We start from the raw sequence: 27,309 nt of genomic DNA on the forward strand, positions 1-27,309 counted from the left end.
GCTTCAGCAGATTGAACGCGACTGCGCATTTGGAAAGTACAAAAGGATTTTGGAGTCGACAAGGAGCAAGTTTGACAACAACACATTGTTTACCTGTGTCGGCAACAGCAGAGAGGAGAAGGGGGAAGAGAAAAACCCAGCACTAATGCCTGTGCAGTGAAAGATACCAAAGAGACAGCAGGACAGACAGCGAGATTTTTTATTGATTATATAGGTGCCTTTCTACTGGGAGAAAATGACTATCACAACAAGCGGCAACTTTTGTCGCTTAGTCTTAAAAGTAGCCTTGCTGTACACCATCGGGGTCCAGCAGACTCTAGAGGCACCGACTGGCATAGTGGCGTTTCCAGGGGATAACAGCACGAAAACAAACAAGGAAATAGCCACTGTAAGTTGGGTAGTCGTTAACTTTCTAACACCCGGGTGCCTTGCAAATGGCGTTTTATGTTACTGGGCTGATCATTTTCTGTAGCTTCGACAAGCTGCCAAAATGAAGGAAACGAGTATTCCCCCTTCCCCCCAGACAGGGATCAAAGTTTCTTGAAGATCTAGAAGTGGAAACCACAACGGGCCTTGATAACATCTGTTCGTTTTGGCAATGCACGGTCCTTGCTAGTAGAGAAAACAACACTAACAGATAAGCGGAACCTCATCCCATACTTACAACAAGAGCTTAAGTCTGTTATTTCAACAACTGTGCGGTCAAAACATTAAATATTGTTTTCGTATGGTTTGACACATTAAAGGAAGAAGTTGTATCCCAATCTGTCTAGCGTGTCCGAGGCGTGCAGTGCAAAACAATAATACTCGTCAGTTTCACAATTTGTGTGCCTCAGATAAATAAACATCCATTCAAAGTCACTCGAGTTTGCAGATAGTGTTCTTGCTGTTGAGGGAAAGTTGGAAAAAGTCCAACTCCACTCACTTTCCGATTGCAGACTGCAAAATTGTAACTTTCTGCAGATTATTTACCAATGGGAAATAGGCTTTTGGAGTGGCTTAGACAAAGTTAACGATATCAGTCTGAATAGTCCAAGTTTTTTGTTATTACATAAAAGTCAACCTTGAAGAGAAAGTGTAAGTGAGAATTGTAACCCATTTAAAATGGCCAGTCACAGTCTTTCCAATATGTACACTGCCATTCTTTACAGTTTGCAATCACACATAGATGCACAGCGTCTGCAACTAACCCAGTAACTAACTCGTCTCAAATTCCATGCTATCCTTCCCACGCACTGAACGTATCCACTTGTGTTTTGAATCAGTTATACTTGAATAAATTCTATGGCTGCCCGAAGGAAAGGTGTGACCTTGTGGTGCTATCCGACACGCTGAAGAAGATGCAGAAGTTCTTTGGCCTGCCGCAAACCGGAGAGCTGGACAGCGAGACAGTAAACGTGATGAAAAAGCCGCGATGTGGAGTTCCGGACTTGGCCAATTACAACTTCTTCCCACAAAAGCCCAAATGGGAGAATAAGCATATCACTTACAGGTAGGCGTCTGTCTGTGTTTTAATGCTTCTGATTGGTAAAGGGTTTGAAATGGGATTGCTTACTCTGAGTTTGCCGTGATCTCTCAATATGATACAGAGAAACATTGTTCCTGATAGAATCAGAGAATCCCTACAGTGCAGAAAGACCATTCGACCCATCGAGTCTGCACTGACCCCCCCCCCCCCAACAGAGCATTTTACCCGGGCCAACCCCACCCCCCTCCCCATGCCTGTAATCCTATTCCACTAATCCCCCTAACCTATACACCAAGTGATGGAGATGCAGGCATTGGACTGGGTGGGCTTTAACCTGGTGTTGTGAGACTTCTTACTGTACACACCAAGTGGCTATTTATCATGGCCAATCCCCCTAACCTGGATATCTTTGGACTGTGGGAGGAAACCGGAGCACCTGAAAGAAACCCAAGCGGACACGGAGAGAATGTGCAAACTCCACACAGTCACCCGAGGCTGGAATCGAACCCAGGTCCCTGGCGACGGGAGCAGCAGTGCTAACCATTGCGCCACCGTGCTGCCCAAAATCTCCATGAACCTGATGTGATATGAATATGCAATCTTCAGATTTCTAGATGCTATTGCCTGTTTATCAGGATGCGATGCTATTTGACTAAGATCAAATGTTGGATCAAGCCCAAGATGGGATGCAATGCCGTATCTTGTCAGCTTGGATCTTGTTTGTCTCTCTTGTGGGGACCATGAATTGGATTCAATTTGAATTTGGTTTTTCGAGCAAGCAAGGAGATGGATTCAGGTCTGCCCGGTCCACTCTGCACATTGGCTTTGTTACTTCAAGAATGGAGTAAAAAAGTTTTAAAAAGAGGTACCCCTGAATGAACTAACTTCAAGATATTTAGTTCACCAACTCAGTGAATGAGTTGCTGTCATCTCTGGTGCTGAGGAGTATTGGTTTTATTTTTAAAAATAGGTCACTTTGCAAGCATGTTATTATGGTTTACATTGATGTCCTACATTTCAAACTCTTCATGTCAAGTTGAGCTTTTGCTGGTTTTTGCTCCCAGGATTTTGGGATACACTTACGACCTGGACTCAGAGACGGTGGATGATGCTTTTGCCCGAGCTTTTCAGGTGTGGGCTGCCGTCACCCCACTGACATTTACAAGGATCTACGACGGAGAGGCGGACATCATGATCAACTTTGGCCGCTGGGGTAATAATTGCTTTCTTCCCCTCCTCTTCAAACCTGGACTATTCTTGGACCATGGGCGATAAATCCCTGCTGGATTATTAATAATGCCTAGAAGGGAGGTTTAATCAATGCTTTCCACACAAGGGCACTTCAAATGAAAGTAGTTTTAATGAGAGCATGTGCCAAACACTTTGGGCAGGATTTTCCGGCTGCGCTCGCCCCAAAACCGGAAAATCCCACCTGAGGTCAACATAGCTTTTCATGGTCCTGTCCCGTGGTAGTTGGGATTGGAAAATTTCACCCTTTATGTTTGGCAGATATTTTGAACCCAAACTTCTCAGAGCAGAATTCTGGTGTGAGCACTGGAATTGCCTCTGGTCAACTCCACCAACGCTACAGATTGCAGGATCAACAGGAGATGTTAAAAGAATCGTTGTAAGCACCATTCGTGCTGCATCTTTACCATCGGTCTCTGTACTAGAGGATTCCAAAGATTCACAGCCCTTTGAATTAAGAGATTTCTTCTCATTTCAGTCCTAAATGACCATCCTCTTGCCTTGAGACTGTGTCCCCATTTTTAAAATCTCTCGCTTTTAAATTTTATTTTCTGTGAGGAGGCACCTAAACTACGTTCAAATACCTCTCCCGTGGGCATGGTGAGGACCAGTAGCTATATTTGCTGTTGACAACTTTACTGCCAGTCCATCAACACCATTTAATTCTTGATTCCATGTTGTCATAACTCCATTCAAACTCTTTTTACGCAGATATTTTATTGCATTGTTCCTATTTCTGGTGTGGATATTTTTTGGAGGAGGACTTCAAAATCAAAAGATAATGTCATTTTTATAATAAAAGTAAATTTGTGTATCAATGTGTGAAAATGACAGACAGGAAAAGTCCATTCAGCTTGTTCGCTATAATTATGCTGCCATATGGATCCTGATAGACACTCCTTCCCAACCTGGACCCACGTCATTTCCTGGGAGAGGCAAACAAAGTCTAGAGCAAAGTCCAAGCCAATTAGGAGAAAAACCTGGAAAACCCCTCCCTTGCCCTTTTAGTCAATCTAACATTGGACAGGAAATCATATTGACCACGATCTATATTACAGGGTCTCTACCTCTTTTTTGCCATTGTCATTAACTTACGCATTTTACTTATTCGATGCATTTCTGTGTTACAATGGCAGAGGAAAATTGCAAAGAAAAAAACCGCTACCTATGTAGCTTGTGACGTGGAGATGCTGGTATTGGACTGGGCTGGGCACAGTAAGAAGTCTCACAACACAAAGTTAAAGTCCAACAGGTTTATTTAGAATCACTCACCTGATAAAGGAGCAGCGCTCCGAAAGCTTGTGATTCCAAATAAACCTGTTGGACTTTAACCTGGGTGTTGTCAGATCCCTTGCCATGTAGCTTGTGGAACAAACCACCAATGAAGATTTAGTGTGTCCTGAGTAGAGACTATGATGGCAACAGACATAGTAAAATGTTTTTAAAAATATATTCTAAAGATGAAAGTTGTTACTTTAACTTAAGATAATGATGTATATGGAACATAACCATGCAGTACAATTTTAACTTTGTCAAGAACATGGTGATGGATACCCATTTGATGGGAAGGATGGACTGCTGGCACACGCCTTTGCCCCAGCGAAAGGAATTGGCGGGGATTCTCATTTTGATGATGATGAGTTCTGGACATTAGGTGAAGGACGAGGTACGCTAACATATTTTAAACTATGGTGCGTTCATTTTAGCCTCACGTTTGTTGTTCACATTTGACTTGAATCCAGTCACGAAATGTTAAACTTTTCAATAGACACTGGCCGGAATTCTCCAGCAGTGAGCGGAGATTTGGCTGAGTGCCAAATTCTCTGTCCTCGCATGCAGCAGCGATGAGGCATGAACAGCCGAGAAATTCCAGTCAGATTGTCTGAGTTTACACTGTACTTACTGGCCGTAACACAACTAGTTACTGGAGATGACTTTTAATGTTGTTCAGTTTTCAAGCATTGTTTCGTGATCTCCGGCTGCCCTCAAATTCCAAGTTGGATTAACTATATGTTTATACGAATTTAGGAGCAGGAGTGGGACACCTGACCCCTCGAGCCTGCTCCACCGTTCAATAAGATCATAACTAAGCTGATTGTGACCTCAACCCGACATTCCTACCTATCCCCAATAATCTTTCACCCCCTTGTTAATCAAGGATCTATCCAGCTCAATCTTAAGAGTATTTAAAGATTCTGCTTCCACTGCCTTTTGAGGAAGAAGTTCTAAAGCCTCACAACCCTCTGAGAGAAAAAAATTCTTCTCATCTCTGTCGTAAGTTGTCTTATTTTTAAGAAGTGACCCCTAGTTCTAGATTTTCTGACAAGAGGAAACATCCTCTTCACATCCACCCTGTCAAGACCATTCAGGATCTTAAAGGTTTCGATCATCTACCATCTACGTATTTAATCCGTACAAAAACAATTACCACAGCTAATATTATTATCCATTATTTGATTAATACAGCACTGGCTAATATTAATCTTGTGATACTAAGCGTATTACATTTTATAACCACCATTTTACAATTAAGCAGATTGCAATTGCTGAGTTGAAATTCAGTGAGTCTACATTTGTATTTTACAGTTGTTAAGGCAAGATATGGAAATGCAGAAGGTGAATTTTGCAAGTTTCCCTTTCTGTTTAATGGGGAGGAATACAGGAGCTGCACTACAGAAGGCCGTAGTGATGGCTTCCCCTGGTGTTCCACAACTTATAATTTCGATGAAGATGCAAAATATGGATTCTGTCCTCATGAGTGTAAGTTTTCTGTTTCAACCAATGGTTTCCATCTATTAATGCAAAATTTCATTTATATAGGTTTTTTAATGTATAAAATTAGCCACAGTGCTCCATATTAGAATTACTACAGTGCAGAAGAAGGCCATTCAGTCCATTGACCCTGTACCAACAACAATCCCACCCAGGCCCGATCCACATAACCTCATACATTTACCCTGCTAATCCCCGACACTAACGGACAATTTAGATTGGCCAATCCACCTAACCTGCACATCTTTGGACTGTGGAAGGAAACTGGAGGAAACCCACACAGACACGGGGAGAATGTGCAAACTCCACACAGACACTCACCCGAGGCTGGAATTGAACCTGGGTCCCTGCTGCTGTGAGACAGCAGTGCTAACGACTGTGCCACCGTGCCCCCCCCCCCCCCCCCCCCCCATAGAGGCACAGCTGGACAAAAGTAGATGCTGACTGAAAGGAGGAGATTCTATGAAAGGTGATCAAAAACTTTGGTTAAGGAGATTGGGTTTATGGTGGACTTGAAATGAGGTGGAAAGGCAGAGAAGTTTAGGAAGTGGCTCCTGTACCTGGGGCCCAGAAAGCAGGAGTTCTGACTACCAATGGTGGGGTGCGAGAAAGGATGGATGCACAAAAAGCCATAGTTGGAGAAACAGAGAATTGGGCAGATGAGTTGTTAGGCTGGAAGAGATTACAGAGTTAGGGCAGGTTAAGGCCACAATGGAATTTAGGCACAAGAGTGAAAATTTGAAATTGGAGAAAGTGCAGAACAGGGAACCAATTCTGGGCATGAATTATGAATGAGTAAAGCTATGGGCAGCAGAGAATTCTGGACATGCTCAGCAGGTCAAGTAACATCTGTGCTGTGGAGGGAGAAACAGTGTTAACGTTTGCAAGCTCTTTCTCTAGAATCAGGAACTTCTGCTGAAGTACATGTCCACACACCTGTAACACTCTAGTCAATAATGCAAATTGGCTGGCTTCATTCATAATTTACTCCATAATTATTGAGGCAAGTTGTAGCAACCATACTGGCAGCCTTCTGCCTTCTGAAATCATCAAACTCAACCTCTTATATAAAAACAGAAAATGCTGGATAAACTCAGCAGGTCTGGCAGCATCTGTGGAGAGAGAAAACAGAATTAATGTTTTGGATCTAAATGTATTTCGCTTGAACTCAGCCTCTTGATTGAATCTAGAACCTTCCTAGTCATTAAGGCTCATTACCAAACTGGATGGTGCTTTTATCCACTGAAGTACCAAGTTCTGATTCATAAGATTGGACTTTACCACCTCTTTGGGAATGGGCTGGCAGGGACATCGGCTGGAAAAATGATGCAGGAAGGCGAGGGGTAGTGTGCCCGGTATCTTTCAGTGCTTTGCTTTCATACCAGCTGTGAAAAAGGTACAGATGGCTTGCCCGCCCTCAGCCCAATTTGCCCAGTTGAGGGCCTCTTTGTGCCTTTGCTGGCATCTTATCAGGAGGATACAAGGGGTGTTGATGTGTCACATGGATAGACTGCTAGGTAAATCCTGGTGGCCTCCCATTAGACTCCAGGGCAGAGCCACATTTTTGGGCCCTCTTTGGCATACCGGCCCTTGGCCTTGACAGCACCTCTCTGACTGTCCTTGTTCCTGACTTTGAGGGTACATGGTCATCCTTGAATTGAGCCCTGGCAGTAGTGATGGTGGACCACCATCCTTAATTGGTTGGGACAGCAACCCTGGTGCCAAACTCTTGATTGGCTGCCACTGACAAGACGGAGCCTCGGGTGCCAGTGACCGCTGAAGTGAGTGCAGCTTTCAGCCCCGGTGGATTAGTGTACCCCTTCATAAAATCCAGCCCGCGGTTACTAACAATTGTGGATCAGTAAATTTAGTGAAATGTACTACATGGTCTTGAATATCACAGAAGTAAATGCTACCAAAAGAGAAAGGCACTTTTGACATTAATATGAATATTTTTGGCAATTGTACCGGTGTTTGAATGCTTCGTAGTGATACTCAGCCTTCTGCACTGGGGGGAAAAAAAGTGATGCAACTTGTTTTTAGCTGAGAACAGCACTTTTATCAACCTGAACATTTCCATTTATGGTGCTATTATTCTGCTGATGTTTTTATCTAGCCCTGTGGACATGTGATTTCACTCAGGCCCAGAAGAAGTGTTTTTGTACATCTTGTTGCTGCGTATTCATATGAGTCAGCAGCAAGCTAAAATCTATTCTAGCCATAATTGATCTTAAGCTGCATTGTTAACCGGCAGGCAAAACCTATACTTCAACCAACTTGCTGCAGCTGGAGCAGAGTAATGTTCAAAATGAGTCATCGAAACAGATGTTCATATTGTTCAACAGCAACAACATTGAAATAAGGCTGTTTTTTTTAAACTCATAGACGTAGACTATTAAAATAAATTTAAGCACTAACTTCTGCACTGTGTACATAACATATCAAAATATACTATGTTACGGGTGGCACGGTGGCACAATGGTTAGCACTGCTGCCCCGTAGCACCAGGGACCCGGGTTCGATTCCCGGCATGGGTCACTGTCTGTTTGGAGTTTGCACATTCTCCCTGTGTCTGCGTGGGTTTCCTCCAGGTGCTCCGGTTTCCTCCCACACCGCAAAGATGTGCGGGCTAGGTGGATTTGCCATGCTAAATTGACCCTTAGTGCCAGGGGGATTAGCAGGGTAAATACATGGGATTATGGGGATAGGGCCTGGGTGGGATTTTTGATTGGTGCAAACTCGATGGGCCAAATGGCCTCCTTCTGCACCTTAGGGGCTCTATGGTTCCATGATTCTAATATGAATTGAAACAGGAATTAATAGGATATATGTGCAGTATCCAGAGCTGGTGGCCATGTTGGGAATAAAGGTGGGAAGAAAACAGTATATAGTCAGTTTATTCCTGTTCTAAATTGAATGTTTCTTCGGCCTCCTATATATATTGAGCTTTGTTATGAGGGGAAACCCATCCCCTTTTTTGTTTTCTGCCTACAGTTTATAATTTTGTTTGCCATTTGGCATGGGATGTTTATTTTGGATGACTCTTGCATATACTATATTGAAATATTTAAAGCACAAATGTAATACTGTTTTATTGTGTTAACATTTGCGTTCATTCCTTTGTTTCCTGATACTGTTGCATTTAGTGTTCCGATTTATTGCATCATTAATTATGCTTTCCGTATTCTATTAACTATTTTAACTGAGCTGTAACTTTCTATTAAGATAATCTAAATAAATAACAAGTCAGGAATATTCTTCTCTATTTCTGCACAATCTACTTTGGAGCTAAATTGTGGAAAGATAAAAGCCTGATTCTGTTGTTTTCTCTAAAAGCGAGCGTCTAATATTATCCAAATGTTTTGCTTCCTTCCAGCACTCTTTACGATGGGAGGAAATGGTGGCGGAGAGCCATGTGCATTTCCTTTTACCTTTGAAAGCAGACAGTATGATAGTTGCACAACAGAGGGAAGATCAGATGGCTACCGGTGGTGTAGCACAACCAGCAATTATGACACAGACAGAAAATATGGGTTCTGTCCAGACTCAGGTATGAACAATTTAAGTGTGATACATAATTTAAAAGTGAGCTACACCATTTGTGTAAGAGTCTTCATCTTTTTGTTTAACCATGTCATTCCTTGCACGGTCCAATAATGTAATCCCGGGCAGCCCTGTAGCACTGCCACGCATTGGGCATTGACTCACTATTATGGGGATGCCGAAATCTGAAGTCTGTGGAATTTTTGGTGCATGCATTGCTAGGCAACGAGAAATACCTTGGGCACTGAAAACCTCAAGGCCAGTTTTGTACTAGTTGTCTGAGAATTGGGGTATTAACTTCACTCATAGTGCCAGAGACCTGGGTTCAATTCCGGCCTTGGGTGACTATCTGCGTGGAGTTTGCACGTTCTCCCTGTGTCTGCGTAGGTTTCTTCTGGGTGCTCAGGTTTCCTCCCACGGTTCAAATATGTGGGGGTGGGGGGATTGGGTGTGGCGGGGGGATAGCTGTTGCTATGTTACATGGAAAGACTGCTAGGTAAATCCTGGTGGCCTCCCATTAGACTCCAGGGCTGAGCCATATTCCTGGGCCCTCTTTGGCATTAGGTTAGGTTAACTCGCCAAGCTAAATTGCTCCTTAATGTCAGGAGATTAGCAGGGTAAATACGTGGGCTTATGGAGATTGGGCCTGGGTGGGATTGTTTTCAGTGAAGGCTCGATGGGCCAAATGGCCTCCTTCTGCATTATAGGGATTCTATGATTCAATCAAGGGAAAGTTTCCATCATGCAAGAGCAACAACTGAGCAGTTCATGGGCTAAGAAAATGTTTAAAATTGATCTTGAAAAGAAAGGTTCTGGAATTTAGAGCAGGTATATAATCCTACCCTCCCCTATCCACTGTAAAGCCTCCATGCTCAGAATCGCTGCAGGTCTTTCCTCCTGAGGAGTTAATAGTCGGAACTTGAGCATTTGTACATCGGTTTCCTATTGGCCTATGCAGCCTCTTAATATGAGCAATAATAAAACAGCACATGTTGGACTGAGGAATGAAGTACCCAGACATTGGTGTGTGGACAGAGAACATTCTGGTTCATTGTATTGAAATCCAACTTGCTATTTTTGCTACTACATTTGATGGGCTGTGCAGTTAATGTTATAATATAACAATTTTCCACAGTGCCCAGGAATAAATGGAGAATTTTGAAAGATCAACAGTTTGCAAAATGCTTCCTTTGTGATGACGCACCGAGTTTAGACTGAAGTATACTAAGATGCATCTTTTACCGAGATTTCAAATAATGCCACGCATTACTATAACTTGCTTCCTTGTTTGGGCCACAGCTAAGAGAGCATTCATTCAAACTGACACTTCTTTCCTTGCCATTCAGCATTGTTCTTTAATATAGGGTGCCCTTAACATAAAAAGAAGTTTCTCCTCTCTGCTAGATGCACTGCAACAGGACAGGCGAGCTGTATCAGAGAACGGTGCAGTTCTGTTCCCTTGTCTGTTTCCAGTCATGCCCCCTCACCCCCAACTGCAGGCCAATTTTAAGGGTGGCCACTAGTCCTTTGACAGCTGCCATCACCAACTAACCTACCTCTGAGCCTGGAGTTCACTCAGGCTGAGATGTTGAGCACCAAGGATGCTAAATATTTAATGAAGTGCAAGGCCAACATTGCTGACAATCACATTCCAGAATGGGTACAACTTGTGACTGTTGACAGTTTATGGATTGACCTTGAGAAGAACAATCATACTCACCAAGCACCGCATTTCTCTTTACCTTCCTAGTGCAGCAGTAATAGGGAATAAACCAATAGAATCGAGTCAGATCATCACTATGGTGGTTTGTATCTGCTTTCAAGGTACTTCTGTTATGCAACATAACAAATTCTGTTCCTTTCTGTTGCATTTACCATTGGCAAAAAAACACTTTTGTTTTAAAAAAAGAAACCAACTCGTGCAAAATGATCAACTCCAGATGATTACCAACACCGCACTTTCATATAACTGTTATACAAGGCACCTGGAGTATTGTGCACAGTTTTAGTCCCATTATTTGAGGAAAGATGTAGTGGCATTGGAGGCAGTTCAGAGGAGGTTCACTCGATTGATTCCAGAGATGAGGGGTTTGTCATATGAAGAGAGATTGAACACCTTCGGCCTATACTCTCTGGAATTTAGAAAAATGAGGGGAGATAAAATTGAGGGAGACAAGATGATAAAAGGTATGGATAAAGTAGACATGGAGCAGTTGTTTCCTCATGTGGGGCGTTCTAGGACGAGGGGTCGTAGTTTTAGGATAAGGGATAGCAAATTTAAAATAGAGTTGAGGAGTAACTACTTCTTCCAAAGGGCTGTGAATCTGTGGAATTCACTACCCCAAAGGATGCTGGGACAGTGAGTAAATTTAAGGAGGAGTTAGACAGATTTTTAATTGGTAATGGGTTGAACGGTTATGGGGAGAAGGTAGGAAAATGGGGATGAGGAGCATATCAGCCATGATCGAATGGCGGAGCAGACTCGATGGGCCGAATGGCCTAATTCTGCTCCTATATCTTATGAATTGTTAGGCATCCAAATGTGCATCACATTCCGAAAAGGATCGTCCGCCACTTGTGAAAACATATCAGTATCCATCAGAGACCATGCTGCCCATAATATTTTGGAATGGGATGAGGGAAAAATTATGTGACAAGATTAATGTTAACAACATGAACACAATGAGCATTCCTGCACTGTGCTGCGATTATTCTGAATCGAGCAAGCTTTACAACTGATTGAAAGATCGAAATTTTCATGGTCCTGTGGAGACGAGGCTGGGGACAGGGGGGCTGAGAAAATAATGGGTGGGGGAGCCTTGTCATGACAGCTTGCCAAATGATTTCCACCTCCAGGGGACTTTGCCAGGTGTGGGCTAGAAGCTGGGTTGGCTGCCTGTTCCACAGTGCAGTGTTATGATGCACGCTCACAGACTTGGTCAGAAACACAAAAGGTATTAACAATAAAAACTGTGCAGAGACTTCAGCCTTACAGCTGGCCTAGCACAGCCCACCGACTGTCCCAGAGCAGTCCACCAACAGTCCCCAGTCCCTACATGTCTTTTACATGCCTTCTCGATGTCTTCTGCTGAAGAGAGGACTCCACATCCTTGTGCGATTACCCTCATTGGGTCCCTAAGTCAGGTGACCTTTTTCTGCTGCGTTACCTTTAAAGGGACAGTCACCACAGGCGGGCAACCAATTGAAGAACTTAGAGGCTATGCTGCGATGGTACTTGTATTTTCAACCTGTCAGAGTGGAAACACCCCAGCCCACCACTTGAGTGAGACAGTTGCCAGCTTAATTGAGGCAGCTATATGGTGGAAGGCCAGATGGCCATCAGAGCCAGAGGCTCCTTGCTGCAATGACGGCCACCAGGATGAAAAGGCGCATTGTTTCCATCACTACCCCCATGGGGGGAGGGTGCCTTTTCACCCTGATGGGGCAGTTGGCTTCAGGCCTCTTTCTTCGAGGACTTCACAAGCTGGCAACCAAAGCACACTCCCCTGCCTCTTCCAGTGGGACTGCCAGTCTCACACAGATCACTGTGGACCCTCATATCAGGCCACCAGCCTCAGGTCCTCCACGCAGTCCTTAATAGGGCAGTGAGGATGGAGGAGGCATTTAGGAGATACTTTTCTGGAAGGTTGAACAAGTAAGCGCATTGACAACAGGACCCTCATAAAGACCCAACATTGGATCTTGACATCCACTGGAAAATTCAGCTCAAAGCATCTGATGACAAAAAATGTGGGGTAGAGTCTCCTTTCATAAACTTTAAATAAACCAACCTGATTTTTTTGTTCCAATAGTGGATCAACTGGTAACTATAGTTCAGGCTCCAGGCTAACATTTTAACCGCATTCATAGAGCATTACACCTTTTAGTGTTGTTAGTTAACGTAGGTGTACATTTTTTTATTGTGTGGCAAATTTCAATGAATGGACCTTTACAAAATGTATTTTTTATAGCAGTACTCCAAAAGCTATCACCTCTCTAACTGAACATTTTTCCTAGTGTCTAGTTTATTGGTCTGTAGTTTTTTTTTAAAATGGTGCTCATCTGTCTGATTTCTTCATTTCAGCCATGTCAACAACTGGTGGAAACTCAGATGGTGAACCTTGTATATTTCCTTTCACTTTTCTTGGTTCAACGTATGATTCCTGCACGACGAGTGGACGTACTGATGGCCAGATGTGGTGTGCGACCACTGGAAATTATGACACAGACAGCAAGTGGGGATTCTGCCCCGACAGTGGTAAATTGTAGTTGGAAATTGAATAGTAGTCAGACATTTTCAGTGCTCACAACTATATGGGAAATCATGGAGTGAGGGGGGGGGGGGGGGGGGGGGGGGCTGCTGTGCAGTGGGTGGCCTTCTGAGTCAGAAACTCCAAGTTCCAGTCCCACCCCCGGACTTGAAGGGAAAGGAAGTTATCTATATAATTCTGCCAAACAGGTCAACCTGTAATTTTTTCCAACATATGCCAATATCAGGCATTGAGAGCAGGACAGGTTCCTGGTCAGCCATGCGATGGAAAGAAAGTTAAAGCCCCTACTTTCACTTATCCGTAGTCCCCAGGCTACAACATGCATTTGGAAGTGCACCGTGCCACAGAAACTCACCCTCCCTGAGTGATGTGCAACTCATCTTCACTCAAAACTATAAACATCGTTAGGAAACATTAAAAGCTGTTTTTATATCTGAAGAAATTCACACTTTTTAAAAATGGAAGTGGAACCCTCTGAATTTGCTGTCTGGAGGAGTGCCAATTAGATGCCTAATTAGTGTGAGGGGAACTAGCTAGAGTAAATGCACTGGGTTATGAGGATAGGGCCTGGATGAGATTGTGGTCAGTGCAGACTCGATGGGCCAAATGGGCTTCTTCTGCACTGTAAGATTCTATGATTCTATGACTTAGGTGTCTGCGTCTTCAAGCAGTCAGTCATACATTGAACAGTCTTTCCAGAGCTTTGTTGCTGGTCTCTCAAACCTCTATAATTAAAAAATTTAGGAGAAGTGATGTCTCTGATGTGACGCCCAGTGAAGAGTTTCCTCTTTGAATGACCAAGCAATGTAAAGTTGAGCTGAACTTTTTAAAAAAAGTTTTGTATTCTGCCACATGAAAGGTGAAACTACTTGTAGCTGAGTGGATGGTTGACTTTATTTGATTTGGCAATGCAGTGTCCAGAAAATCATGGAAGTAGCAAGTGGAAAATGTTGGCTTCTTCATAATTATTGTGAAATGAAACAATGAAACTGTCCAACTCGTGAGCGAGAGAGTAAGAGGGGTAGCATGACCTACACACAGACTAGTGTAGTAATGGCCTGAGGGCTGGCTGATGTTACTCTGTCAATTCCACGAGAGCACTAGATGCTTGAAAGATTGTGCATTAAAGGGCGCTTCTCAGAGAGATGATCTTTACACAACCCTACATGCCAATAGTGACCAGCCTTAGGAAAGTAAACTATTGCCTCTAAAGCACTTTGAAGTGGCTTGAGACCATGAAAAGTGCCACATATACAGACCTTCTTTCCAGAGGGGCTGTCAGTTAGCTGATCTCAACCGTACCAACGTTTGGCCTCCACGCCCCTGGAGCACTCAGAATTTCCATTCCACCCTTCTTTGGAAGGATGGAGTGGAATGGTGGCACAGTGGTTAGCACTGCTGCCTCACAGTGCCAGGGACCCGGGTTCAATTCCGGCCTCAGGCGCCTGTCTATGTGGAGTTTGCACATTCTCCCCATGTCTGCATGGGTTTCCTCCGGGTGCTCTGGTTTCCCCCCACAGTCCAAAGATGTGCGGGTTAGGTTGTTTGACAATGCTAAATTGACCCTAGTGTCAGGGCGATTAGCAGGGTAAATATGTGGGTTTACGGGAATAGGGCCTGGGCGGGATTGTGGTCGGGCAGACTCAATGGGCTGAATGGCCTCCTTCTGCACTGTAGGGATTCTATAAAGGCGCACCACCTGAATTTTGAATGAAGATAGGAGGTCAGTTGTAAAGCACTCTTCATTATATGGGGAGTGCAAGCATCCCTTCAATTCTTAACTATTTTTGCAACAAGTTGCAAGTCAATGGACCAATTTAGAATGATGTCCGATAGCAATGGCTTCAAATGCACAGAAGTGGATGACGACGGAGTAGGAATTATGGGGCTTGGGTTACACTATTTGGAGTTGGTACATGGGCAAATGAGTTATACTGTCCTAGCCAACAGAGTCAATGTGGTCCACCAAATGACTCATCATTGAAGAACTGGCCCCTGCCAAAATTCAACTGCAGAAGCTATTGCCTGGCTTGGCAATTACTGCTAAAAAAAAAAACAAATGAGCAGTCTAATAACTGGACAAATAATTAAGAAGGCAAGTGGAATCTTGGCCTTTATTGCAAGGAGGGTGGAGCATAAAAGTAGGAAAGCCTTGCTACAACTCTGCAGTGCATTGGAGAGACCTCACCTGGAGCATTGTGTACAGCTTTAGGCTGCTTATTTTGTGAGGGATTGGAAGCAGTTTAGAGAAGGTTGACTATGCTGATTTCTGTAATGAAGTGGTTATCCAATGAGTCTGTGCGCAATCAGGACCCTGACCTTCCAGTTGCTCGCCATTTTGACACACCATCCTGCTCCCATGCCCACATGTCTGTCCTTGGCCTGCTGCAATGTTCCAGTGAAGCTCAACACAAACTGGAGGAACAGCATCTCATCTTCCGGCTGGGCACTTTACAGCCTTCCGGCCTCAACATCGAATTCAACAACTTCAGATGATTTGCTCTACCTCACCTCAACCCCTTCGTTTTCAGTTTATTTTATCTTTTACTGTTCTCTACCTTTTATTTCTTTATTGTCTTCATTTTTCTTCCACCCACTCTTTCCCCCTACTTTATCCCCCTTTCCTTACCTTTTCTCCCCCTTTGCTTCCCCTTTTCTAAATTTTACCTCTCTCCCACCCTCCCCCCCCCCCCCCCCCCCCCCCCCCCAGATCTTCATCTGTCACAGCTTACCCTCTGATTTCAGCTTCTCTGCTGTTTGGCCATTCACACCCATTATTTTCTCTATGGACTGTCATTAGCAGTCTTTTCCCCTGGTTCGTGTGGTTATGACTCATCTTTCATTCCCTCCCCCTGCAGTATGCCTTGACAAAGGGCCATCTGGACTCCAAACGTCAGCTTTTTTTACTCCTTACAGATGCTGCCAGACTTGCTGAGATTTTCCAGCCTTTTCCTTTTACGTGTCCAATGACAAATAGTTGAGCAGATTGGGCCTATGCTCATTGGAATTTAGAAGAGCAAGAGATGATCTTGTTGAAACAGATTCTAATGGAATTTGACAGAGCAGGTGCTGAGAGAATGTTCTTTCCCTCATAGACTAGGCAGCACAGTTTCAGAATAAAAGGTCTCCCATTTAACTCAGAGGTGAGGGGCAATCCTATCTCGAAGAGAGTTATTCTCTTCCCCAATGAAGAGAGGAGGCTAGGCCATTAAATATATTCAAGGCTGAGTTAGACAGAGTTCAGATCTAACAGGAAGTCAAGGATTTTGAGAGACAGGCAGGAAAGTGAAGTTAAAGTCACATTCAGATCAGCCACGATCTTACTGAATGGCAGAGCGAGCTTGACCAAATGGTCTATTCCTGCTCCTATTTCTTATATTTGTATGGGTCACATTTAGGGTGAATAGAGATTCCGTGGAACCCCTGTGCCTTCGCTTGGAAACTCACAGGTGAGGCTGAGACCCACTGCATCTAGTTCCCAGCCTAAATCCTAGGTATTTTCCTGCACACTGGGCAAACTTGTTCCAGAAATGGACCTGACAGGCAAACAGATGGTCATGGCCAATGTATCGACAGGTGTGGGCTCTGTGCATATCCACAGCTGAAATGCATTTATAGTCATCATTCACAGTTAACTAAATATATGGACATGGGAAGATCTGATGTGTCTTTCCTCTGTGGAATTTTGCAAAAAGGTGATTTTTCTTCTTGACTCTTGCAGGTTACAGTCTTTTCCTTGTTGCTGCTCATGAGTTTGGTCATGCACTTGGTTTGGAGCATTCCCAAGACCCTGGAGCACTCATGGCCCCAATCTACACCTACAGCAGAAACTTCAGGCTCCCACATGACGATATTCTCGGCATTCAGAAGCTTTATGGTACAGAGCGGACTAAATTAATAATAGGAATGCTGAAGTTTGTTTGGTATGCTGCAATCCCAATAGAGCTTAAACTCCTACAGCTATTAAGAACATAGTCACTAACTTGACTCCAAGCCATAGGGTTACTCCAAGGAGATATGTCGTGAGAGGAGTGGTTAAGAATAGATTTGACACCCTCATATTTTGATAATATGAAAAGCACAGTGTCAAGCAGTTTCCTTTCTTGCAATTTTATTACAACTCGCCTTCAGAAAACTAATTCTGGAATGCAGGTTTTAGCATTGTGAGGAAATAGCTGCGATAAGCACTGACCCAATACATAGGGACTAGCCTAGTTCCTCATCCAAAGGAACAGTGTTTGTTTTCACATGTATGTTGACAACGCGCAGCTCTGCCTCACCACCACAACTCCAAGCACAGCTAAGATGGGAAAGCTGCTGCACTGTTGAGTTATATATCGTCATGATATAATATTCAACTGATTCATTAACATGGGTGGCACAGTGGTTAGCACTGCTGCCTCACAGCACCAGGGACCTGGGTTCAATTCCGGCCTGTGTGGAGACTGCACATTTCCGCCGTGTCTGCGTGGGTTTCCTCCGGATGCTCCGGTTTCCTCCCACAGTCCAAAGATGTGCATGTTAGGTTGATTGCCAAGTTGCCCCTTAGTGTGCCAAGATGTGTGGGTTAGGGGGGTTAGCGGGGTAAATACATGGAGTTACGGGGTATGAAATGCTCCGTTGGAGATTTGGTGCAGACTCGATGGGCCAAATGGCATGCTTCTGCACTGTAGGGATCCGATGATCGATGATGTCATCTTACTGATACAATGGGCAGGATTTTACAGCTCCACTCAAGCGAGACCGGAAATTCCCACCCAAGGTCAACAGACATTTCCATTGTCTGCCCCTTGCCTGCTCCGATTCCATGACGGGCGAGGCGGTAGAATTCCGGCGATAATCATTGCCTTGTTGAAGGAGCTGAAAAATCAACAACATTATTGTTGACCTAACCTTTGGTTTTTTTGTATCCTATCAACTGAAAATAAATCTTGTACATTCTGGGTTCACTTCAGGTATACCAACTGATAGACCCTTGCCACCGACACAGGGCCCAGTCACTCCTCTGGACCTTTGTGCAGAGAACTTGGTCTTTGACGCAATTACAATAATCAGAGGAGAGGTTTTCTTCTTTAAAGATCGGTAAGGATTTTTTCCATTTTATATCTAGCTTTAAATTTATGATTACATGAATCAATAGGAATAAAAAATAAATAAGGGCCAGGATTCTCCCCAAATAATTCTAAGTCTCCAATTCGCGTGAGAACAGGAGTAACTCTCGCTGGTTTTTCAGCGGGATTTTCAGAATGAATCTCTGATACTCTGCATCACAGAGTACCCTAGCATGATTCAGGGGGCATGGCCTATTCCCGCTGGAGATGCTGGCAGCATAGTGCTGAGCGGGCCACTGTGCATGCAGCAATCTGTCAGCACTGAGATCGGCGCATGTGCAGTGGCCCCGCACTGCTGGCCTCCCGATCACTGGCCAGCCCGATCACTGGCCAACACCGCAACCTCTCATCACTGCCCCTCCAACTCCACCGCCCCCCCCCCAATCGCTGGCCTCCCCGGGCCAGCTTCTATGTCTCCCCCCATCCAGCCAGCCCCAAACTTCCCGATCCCCCACCCTCCCCACCCCCCCCCCCCCCCCCAGCCCAATGGCCAGCCCTGATCACCGCCCTCCCTCCCTCTGCCCACAATCCCAATGCAGAGTGACAACAGGACCCCTCCACCCCCACCGATCTCCCCCGATAGGCCCTCTCCCATCAGGCCCCACCCCTTTGGCACTGCCCAATGCCCAGTGGGCAGTGCCAAGGTGCCCCTTGGGTGTTGCCAGTGTGCCCCTTGGGCAGTGCCAGGGGCCAGGCTGGTACTGCCAGGCTGGCACTGCTCAAGGGGCACTCCTCTTACCCACGACCTCCTGGAAGGGCCTCCATGGCCTTTAATCCTTCCAGCGGGGTCGGCCGCCTGTTCTCCATTCAATCCTGAGTCTGCTGATCATATTAAAATGAGGATTATAATACTGAAATCAGCTCCGCAGTGATTCCCGACACAGAGCTGATGACGCTACAAATCTTTGCCTGGGAGATTAGCAGAGGCTGTGGTGCCCAACGGGAAGCCCGTGAAATGGCCTCCGCTGATGTCTCCCGGCCCATTGCGCTGCTAGGGCAGCACAGCGGGCTTGGAGAATTGCCCCCTAGGTGTTAAATGGCCTGTTCATTCTCTGTTCACTACCACACAGAGGCAAGCTTCCCTCCCTTGAGATTTCCAAAGTTCTTTGAACTAATCTGAGCTCAGAAACTACAACTGGATGAGCATCTGTGTTATTCCTGTTTTTCATTTCTGACAGAGATCACACTGTAGTGGAAAATTTGATGTGCGATGTGTTGCCTTCATTGTAAGAGAGGTCAAGACAATAATTTGGAATTAGATGGACTGTGAGCTGCTCAGAACCTGATTGCTTTGTACTTTATAAGCAGTGAAACCTCACTTCCTGTTCTGGTATTCAGCACAGCTCAAAGTCAAACTGATTGGAGGGGCTAATGAGGCTACTCCATCCTGCACTAGGCCATATCCGATACTGAAGCAATGTGGCTGAACTGACAGCACTTTTACAGAATTATGACTAAGATAGCAGCAAAAGAATTGCTAGTGATTAAGCCAGAATGGCTGCCCATGCCACATAACAGAAACAGATCTTAACAAAGTCATGAATGTCATCCTCCATCACTGTGATACATGATCCCTGCTCAAGCTTCTTGACCTGCTTGCAGCCTTTCACATGGTTAACCACAACCTCCTCCTCTAATGCCCCTCTATTACTGTCCAACAGGCTGGTACCTCACTCACCTGCTCCATTCTTAATTATCCAGTCTTAGCCAGAAAATCACATGCACTGTCTTCTCTTCCCACTCCCACATTCTCCTTCCTCCTTCAAGATGTTACTCAAAACCTGCCTTTTAGACCAAGCTTTTGGTCATCTCCTTTTCTAACATCTCCTTTTGTAGCTACGTGTCAAAGATTGTTTGAAAAATGCTCTTGTGAAGTTCCCTGGGATGGTTATTAATTGAAGGCACTATATAAATGTTGCAACTGGGTAACAGCTTTCGGTACCAACCCAATAAGTCTATATGGAATGCTAGTGTGAAGAGTGCACCTAAGGCATTCCAAAAATCCTTGTCCCTATTTACATTCTTGGAGATCTTAATAATGCTGATTTGAACATGATGCATGGCTGTGCAATTTATTATTACGCATGGGGATTGGGAAGTACTCAGAATGCAACTTACTGCCCGTACTGTGAGGGGAAAGCACCAAACCTGCAGCCACCTAGTTTAGTTAAGTTTATTTATTAGTGTCACAAGTAGGCTTACATTAACACTGCAATAAAGTTACTGTGAAAATCCCTCAGTCGCCACACTCTGGCACCTGTTCAGATATGATGTAGAGATGCCTGTTCAGATACACAGAGGGAGAATTTAGCACAGCCAATGCACCTAACCAGCACGTCTTTCGGACTGTGGGAGGAAACCTGAGCACCCAGAGTAAACCCATGCAGACACGGGGAGAACGTGCGTGCTCCATTAAGGCAGTGACACAAGTTGGGAATTGAACCGGGACCCCGGCACTGTGAGGCAGCCGTGCTAACCACTGTGCCGCCCTTGTGGCGCATGGGGAGAATCTTGCAAACTGAAAATAATGTAGCATCTTCTTTGTGCTGCCTAATTATCTATGGGAAAGGTAATTAAACTACAGTGTCCCAGTGGCAATTAGTGACCTGTATAATACATTTGTGATCTGTAACTGGATTGTTGATGTCCCTGTAGCCATGAACCAGGTGCTCAAATGTTCAGAGTCATGTGGTGAACTTGGAAGAATTGTCCCCGTGGTGGAACTTGGTTGGAAATAAGATTCAAGGAGATTACTAAATCTGGGAAATCAACCACGGTGAGAAGAAGTTTGTATTGGCAACTCTTCTCTCACATTCCATGGCAGATGTTCCCCTCCTTATGAATGTGATTTGCATGGGCAACGTTGGGTGCAGCTAATCTGCCTCTGGAGCAACCTTGGATCCTTTCTTTCATCTTGTTTTCATCTGAACATTGCACAAAATTAGAGGAATTCCCTTTGGAAGATAATGTCAAAATTATAATCGCAGGAACCAAAAGCCTGACAGTCAAAAATTTGGGAAAATATTTCAAAATATGGATGGGGGATATATATTCATAAGTAGGGGCACATCTGTCACGGAATGTGAGAGAAGAGTTGCAAATACAAACTTCTTCTTACGTCCGGATCCGGCCCTTAGACTCCAAATGGTAAAATCGGGCCCATAGTCTCCAATGGTAGAGCAATTAAAACTGTGGATGCAAGAGAGGCCAGAAATAGAGGAGCACAGATATCTCTGAGGATTGTGAGCTGGAGGAGATTCCAGAGAGAGGGAGGGGCAAGGCCATGGAGGGATTTGAAAACAAGGATGCAAATTTTAAAATCAAGAAACTGCATGACCAGGTCAAAATGTAGGTCAAAGAGCACAGGGCTGATGGGGAACAGGACGTTTTGCAAATGAAGATACAGACAGCAGAGTTTAGGATGTCATCGAGTTTACAGAGGGTAGAATGTTGGACAATCAGAAGAGCTTTGGAATAATTGAGTCAAGAGGTAACAACAGCATGGATGAGTGTTCCAGCAGCAGATGAACTTCGACAATATTACTAAAAATAAGTGGTGGAAATTTCTACTCATGAGGTAGTACATGAATAAGCAATCTGATAATTTTGCAACAGTGGAAGAATCAAGAGAGATGGTGGCAAGGTAGAGCTATCACTGTACCTTCCGATGTTGTCTCTGAGGGGCAACAAATAGGTGAGAAATAAGAAGGGACCAAGGATTGATCTTTGGGGGGGACACCTGAGGTGTTGGTGCATGAGCAGGAAGATAATCCATTGCAAGTGATTCTCTGGCTATGATTAGATAGATAAGAATGGAACCAAGTGAGAGCAGTCTCAGCCAGCTGGATAACACTGGAGGAGTGATGGAGGATGATAAAGGAATGTAGTCAACCCTGTGAAGCAGGTTGAGGAGGGAACATTTACCTTTATCACAGTCATATAGGATGTAATTCGTGACTTTGATAAGAGCTGTTTCGATTCTGATTGGAGGGATTCAAACATGGGGATCTGCATTGAAACAGACAGGAACAGACTTGCGAGGTGGCAATGTGTTCAAGAAACTTGGAAAGGAAAGAGAGGCTGGAGATTCAGGGTAGCAAGGATAGTAGGATGAAAAGTTTGTTTTTTGAGGAGTGGTTGATGCCAGAGGTTTAAAGGAGAGAGGGACAACAGCTGAACAGAGAGAATGGTCACAAGCAAATGTTTTCATTCTTCAGTGAATAAATGAGTTAAACGTTCAACTTATCAGAGACAATAACTGTAATACAAATAATCTCTTACCATTGACATGATAACTGTTGTTCTAAAATATTTACATGTTCTAATGTCATTTTCCTTATTAACATTACTTATGTCTTACAATGTTGTAATCAGTTTGTTTTATTTTAATCAGTTATCTTCATTATAAATTCATTATTACTTCATTTCCTTATCACTGCCTTGGACAAGTTTGGTCAACTGCAGTCTTTTGCATGTAATAAGCTCATTTACATTAATTTGGTAGAATCACTTGTTTAAAGATGACCATGTTATCCTCCCAAAGAAGTCAAATCGTTTTTTGCATATCTTTTTATTAAATGTGCCGGAGCATCTTGTTAAATGTTTTACAAAAACATTGTTTTGTTTTAAATGAGCAACCTCTCACAGACATAGAGAATCATGAGCCTCTGCTGTGGGTATTCACTTTGCCTACAGTGATTAGAAGCAGATGTGCTGATGAATAAGTGCTTTGTACATTCCTTAAAATCTTTTGTGCCGTTTAGATTCATTTGGAGAACCACAAATCCCCGGAACAAACCCACGGGACCTATGCTAGTTGCTGTTTACTGGAGTGAACTGCCTGAAAAAGTTGATGCTGTCTATCAGGATCCTGTACATGAAAATGCTGTGTTCTTCGCAGGTATCAATTTCGATATTGATTACTATGATTTAGGGATGAATTTCCCAGCACTTTCTACCAGCAGGATCTTCCGTTCCTGCTGATGGCGAACCCCGCGCCCCCACCCCCTACCCCCTCCTGCCTCTGCAGCGGGTTCCCTGGCGGTGGAGAGTGCGAGCCAGGCAAAATGCTGTAAAATCAGCGGGACTGGAAAATCCCACTAGTGTCCAATGGCTGGCAAATTTTGTCGTCCAAAAACACACTGCGGGAGGGCAGGAAATCTAGTCAATGTCGCGCAATGCAAATGTTATTTTGTCATAAACGACTCCCGAACACAGATCCAAATCCTGGTCCATTTTTGGATAAATTTCTAAAAATGTACCGACATATGGACTAAAATGATATGTTCCATCACACAGTTTACCTTGTAAGACTATTTGTTGCTCCCAAGAAACAGTAATTCATTATCTAAGTGGTAAACAATGCACAGCAACCATTCTAACATTAGTTTTGTAAAACTGCTGAACAAATCCTGAGCCAAGCACTGTTTTGGAGGAAGTGAAAGGAAATTTCAAAAGGAAACAGTTTCTGCAGTTTGACCTATCATTGCTACTGGGTCACACATGGAAACAATAATGATCAAGAATGATGTTAAATATGAAATGGAATAACGCACTAGTATTGTATGAAGCAATTGTATGGGATTAAATCGTAAATCACCTTCCCTCACTAATGTTAGATAAGTCTACTTATCAATCTTTTAGCCAGAACTTGAATCCAGCTGTTACGAGATGAAAATGTAACTTTCCTCAGATTCACTGTGGCTGATAAATGATGTCTTTTGCAGACCATATGTATGCTATCACTAAGAATATTTAATCAAATGCTTTACTCGTAAACAATGGTTCTCTTTATTCAGGAGATCAATACTGGATTTATACTGCCAGTGACCTGGAGAATGGCTATCCCAAGAAAATCTCCACACTTGGGCTACCAAATGACTTGCCACGTATTGATGCCGTTTTTAACTGGAAGAAAAACAAGAAGACTTACATCTTTGCTGGTGATAAGTTTTGGAGGTAGGTTGAAACTCCAAATTGTTAATCCGAGAAATGTTTATTTTCAGTTCATGGTTTGAGTAGTATAATTAATTTTAGTTTTTTGATGTGCAAAGTCTGAAGCCTCAGATTTCACAAGCTACAAGATGATTTATATTCTTGAACTGGCGATGTCAGGTTACTTACAAGAAATACAATAACGTTTCTTCATAACGTGGTATGGAGAATTCATTTCATTAAAGGGTTCATGTTTCAAACTTTACAGATACAATGAAGTGAAGAAGAAAATGGATGCAGGATTCCCTAAGTTGATTGCAGATGCCTGGAATGGCATCCCGGATAACTTGGATTGTGCCCTTGAGTCGCTTAGAACTGGTAAGCCTTGAAATAGAGTGAAGGCAGAGAATATCACTGGTACAAAACACAGAAAGCCAAACAACACTGCACTTGATATAATGGAATTTGTGATCTGTTAGGCATATTTCTTACTTTTTCTTTAATGGATTGGATGTGCCAGCTTGGCCAGCATTCATTGCCCATCCCTAAATGCATTGTTCGGAGTGCATTTAAGAGTAAGTTACATTTCTGGAGTTATATGTAAGCCAGACCAGGCACGAACAGTAGACTTCTGCCCCTAAAGCACATTAGTGAACCAGATGTGGTTTTTTTTCGACAATCAGCAATCATCATTAGACTTCTTAATTCCAGATTTTTATTGAATTCAAGTTTCACTATGTGCCATGGTGGGATTCAAACCCGGGTCCCTAGAGCATTACTCTGGTCTTTGGAATGTAGTCCAATGACAATACCACTATGCCAACATCTTCTATATGTACCCAAGACCTAAATCATTGTAATGATTTGACATATGTCAACATTTGTTTCAGGATTTTAAAAATGAATCATAAAGGCATGTTCCAAATTAATGCACCCCCCATACAAATGGTTGAACTCGCCCTGTAGCCGAGTGATTCCTGCATAAACTCTTAACCATTGATACTGAGAAGAGGTGAGGCATCTCCCAACCACTATTCCCTATCACCACTCCCACCTCAAATCCTCAGCCCACTACCCCAATCTCCTCCAAGGGGGAGAGTGATTAGACAGTCTCCCTAAATTATACTCTTGAACCTCTGACTGGCTAATTCAAAGAAGCTGAAACGGGTTCAAAAACTAAGTCCCTCCATCCCCCCTGCTCCCTACCCTACCCCCACCTTTTGCCCAACAGAAACTTTGGGCAAGAATCCATGAAAACGGAGGAAAATTTCTAAATGCTTAGTTTTGATTATGTGTTGAATTTGTTTCATTATTTTTCTTTCTGCACAGGACACACCTATTTTTTCAAGGATTGGTACTACCTTAAAATGGAAGACCAAAGCTTGAAGATTATCAAAGTAGGAAATGTGAAAACTGACTGGCTCGGTTGTTAGAATAAACACGTTTTTATCATTTCTCTTATTTTCCTCCAAATAGTCAAATGTCTTCGCTGTAAGTTATTGTTAAAATGACAAGTGCAACATTGTCTCATGGTTGTAAAGTCAAGCGTGGAATTTTACACTGAGACCAAATACAACAGTATTATATCCAGCTTTGCTATTGAAACAATATTTTTAGGTCAGTATTTTCATTATTCTGTGAGAACTAAGGTAAAATGGTGAAGGCACAGGTTGCCTAAAGCATTGATTTGTGTAATGTGATGGAATTATAATGAAAAACCATTATTTAAATATTTGAAAATGCTTTCTGTACTTGACTGATATAATTTTTTTAACACAAGCCATATTCATATAGACGTGAATTTTTCTTTTAAAATACAGGAAATGCTTTAAACAAATCTAAACTAGTTCTATTAAGTGATATCGAAACATCATAATAACCAAGACACGGGAATAATCAGCTATCAAAAACAGGCCACAGTAATTACTTTTTAGAACAAATATATGATAGGTAACTGAAAACAACCTAAAATCAGGTTATTTGTACAAACTGATTTTTTTCTGAACAATGCCATTTAGTTGAAGCTTCTGCAATGCCCAGATATGATTAAAAAGTTGACAGCTCGCACGAAACACTGGTGTTTCCATTTCTTATTTGACAGCAAACTGCAAAGAGATTGTGATATTTTGAAGCATTCTTATACTAATTTTGTTTTTTTTCATAAATTTCATATTCAATAAAGTTGTCTTACTGAGTTTGGAGTCCAATCTTTGTGATTATTTAGCAGGGAAAGGACTCGGGTTCGATTCCCGGCTTGGGTCACAATCTGTGCGGAGTTTGTACGTTCTCCCCATGTCTGCATGGGTTTCCTCCGGGTGCTCTGGTTTCCTCCCACAGTCCGAAAGATGTGTGCATTAGCCAGATTGGCCATGCTAAATTGCTCCTTAGTGTCAGGGGGGGATTAGCAGGGTAAATATGTGGGGTTATGGGGATAGGACCTGGGTGGGATTGTTGTCGGTGCAAGCTTGATGGGCCGAATGGTCTCCTTCTGCAGTGTAGAGATTCTACGATTCTATGATAGAACAGTGAAGACAGGTAAAGTTATTTCACTATTAAGTTTATCCAGAAACGATTTAACTTGCAAACACAATCAGTATGAATATGTTGTTAATTACATAAATCCTTGCCTGGAGCAAGACATTTTGATGATGTTAATAATTCAGATTGATAAACCTATTTAAAAACAGATGAAGGAGAGTTAACAGTGTTAAAATGTGATAACTTCATATTAGGAATGTATAGTCTTATTATAAGTTCCAATTTGCAAACATAAAATAACTTACTTCAAGCACATTGGGATGTTCAGCAACATTCCCTTGTATAACTTTACACATCAAATCCAAAACTCAAATTTAAATCTTATTATGGTTAAAAGTCTAATTGCACAGAGCCAACAATTTCCTGCAATTGTGATATTTGTAACTAATGCCAACAGTTATGTTGCTGTGCATCCTGGTTTTCC

General features: G+C 43.2%; 1 protein-coding gene across 1 annotated transcript; it reads left to right on the plus strand.

The window, feature by feature from the left end:
- mmp2 (matrix metallopeptidase 2) lies at positions 1 to 26,542 on the plus strand. The gene is made up of 13 exons (XM_078210907.1): positions 1 to 388; positions 1,266 to 1,492; positions 2,533 to 2,681; positions 4,254 to 4,382; positions 5,303 to 5,476; positions 8,865 to 9,038; positions 13,116 to 13,289; positions 17,024 to 17,179; positions 18,258 to 18,384; positions 23,177 to 23,313; positions 24,212 to 24,371; positions 24,616 to 24,725; positions 25,677 to 26,542. Exons 1-13 carry the CDS (start codon positions 236 to 238, stop codon positions 25,778 to 25,780), a joined length of 1,974 nt encoding a protein of 657 aa, XP_078067033.1. The 5' UTR covers positions 1 to 235; the 3' UTR covers positions 25,781 to 26,542.
- Positions 26,543 to 27,309: the final 767 nt, after the last annotated feature.

This window comes from Mustelus asterias, chromosome 4, assembly GCF_964213995.1.
Source record: "Mustelus asterias chromosome 4, sMusAst1.hap1.1, whole genome shotgun sequence".
Classification (NCBI taxonomy): domain Eukaryota; kingdom Metazoa; phylum Chordata; class Chondrichthyes; order Carcharhiniformes; family Triakidae; genus Mustelus; species Mustelus asterias.

Coding starts and splice junctions, on each gene's coding strand:
- mmp2 (XM_078210907.1), top strand. CDS start 236: ATGACTATCACAACAAGCGGCAACTTTTGTCGCTTAGTCTTAAAAGTA. Junction 389..1,265: donor CAAACAAGGAAATAGCCACT/GTAAGTTGGGTA, acceptor GTTTTGAATCAG/TTATACTTGAATAAATTCTA. Junction 24,726..25,676: donor CCTTGAGTCGCTTAGAACTG/GTAAGCCTTGAA, acceptor CTTTCTGCACAG/GACACACCTATTTTTTCAAG.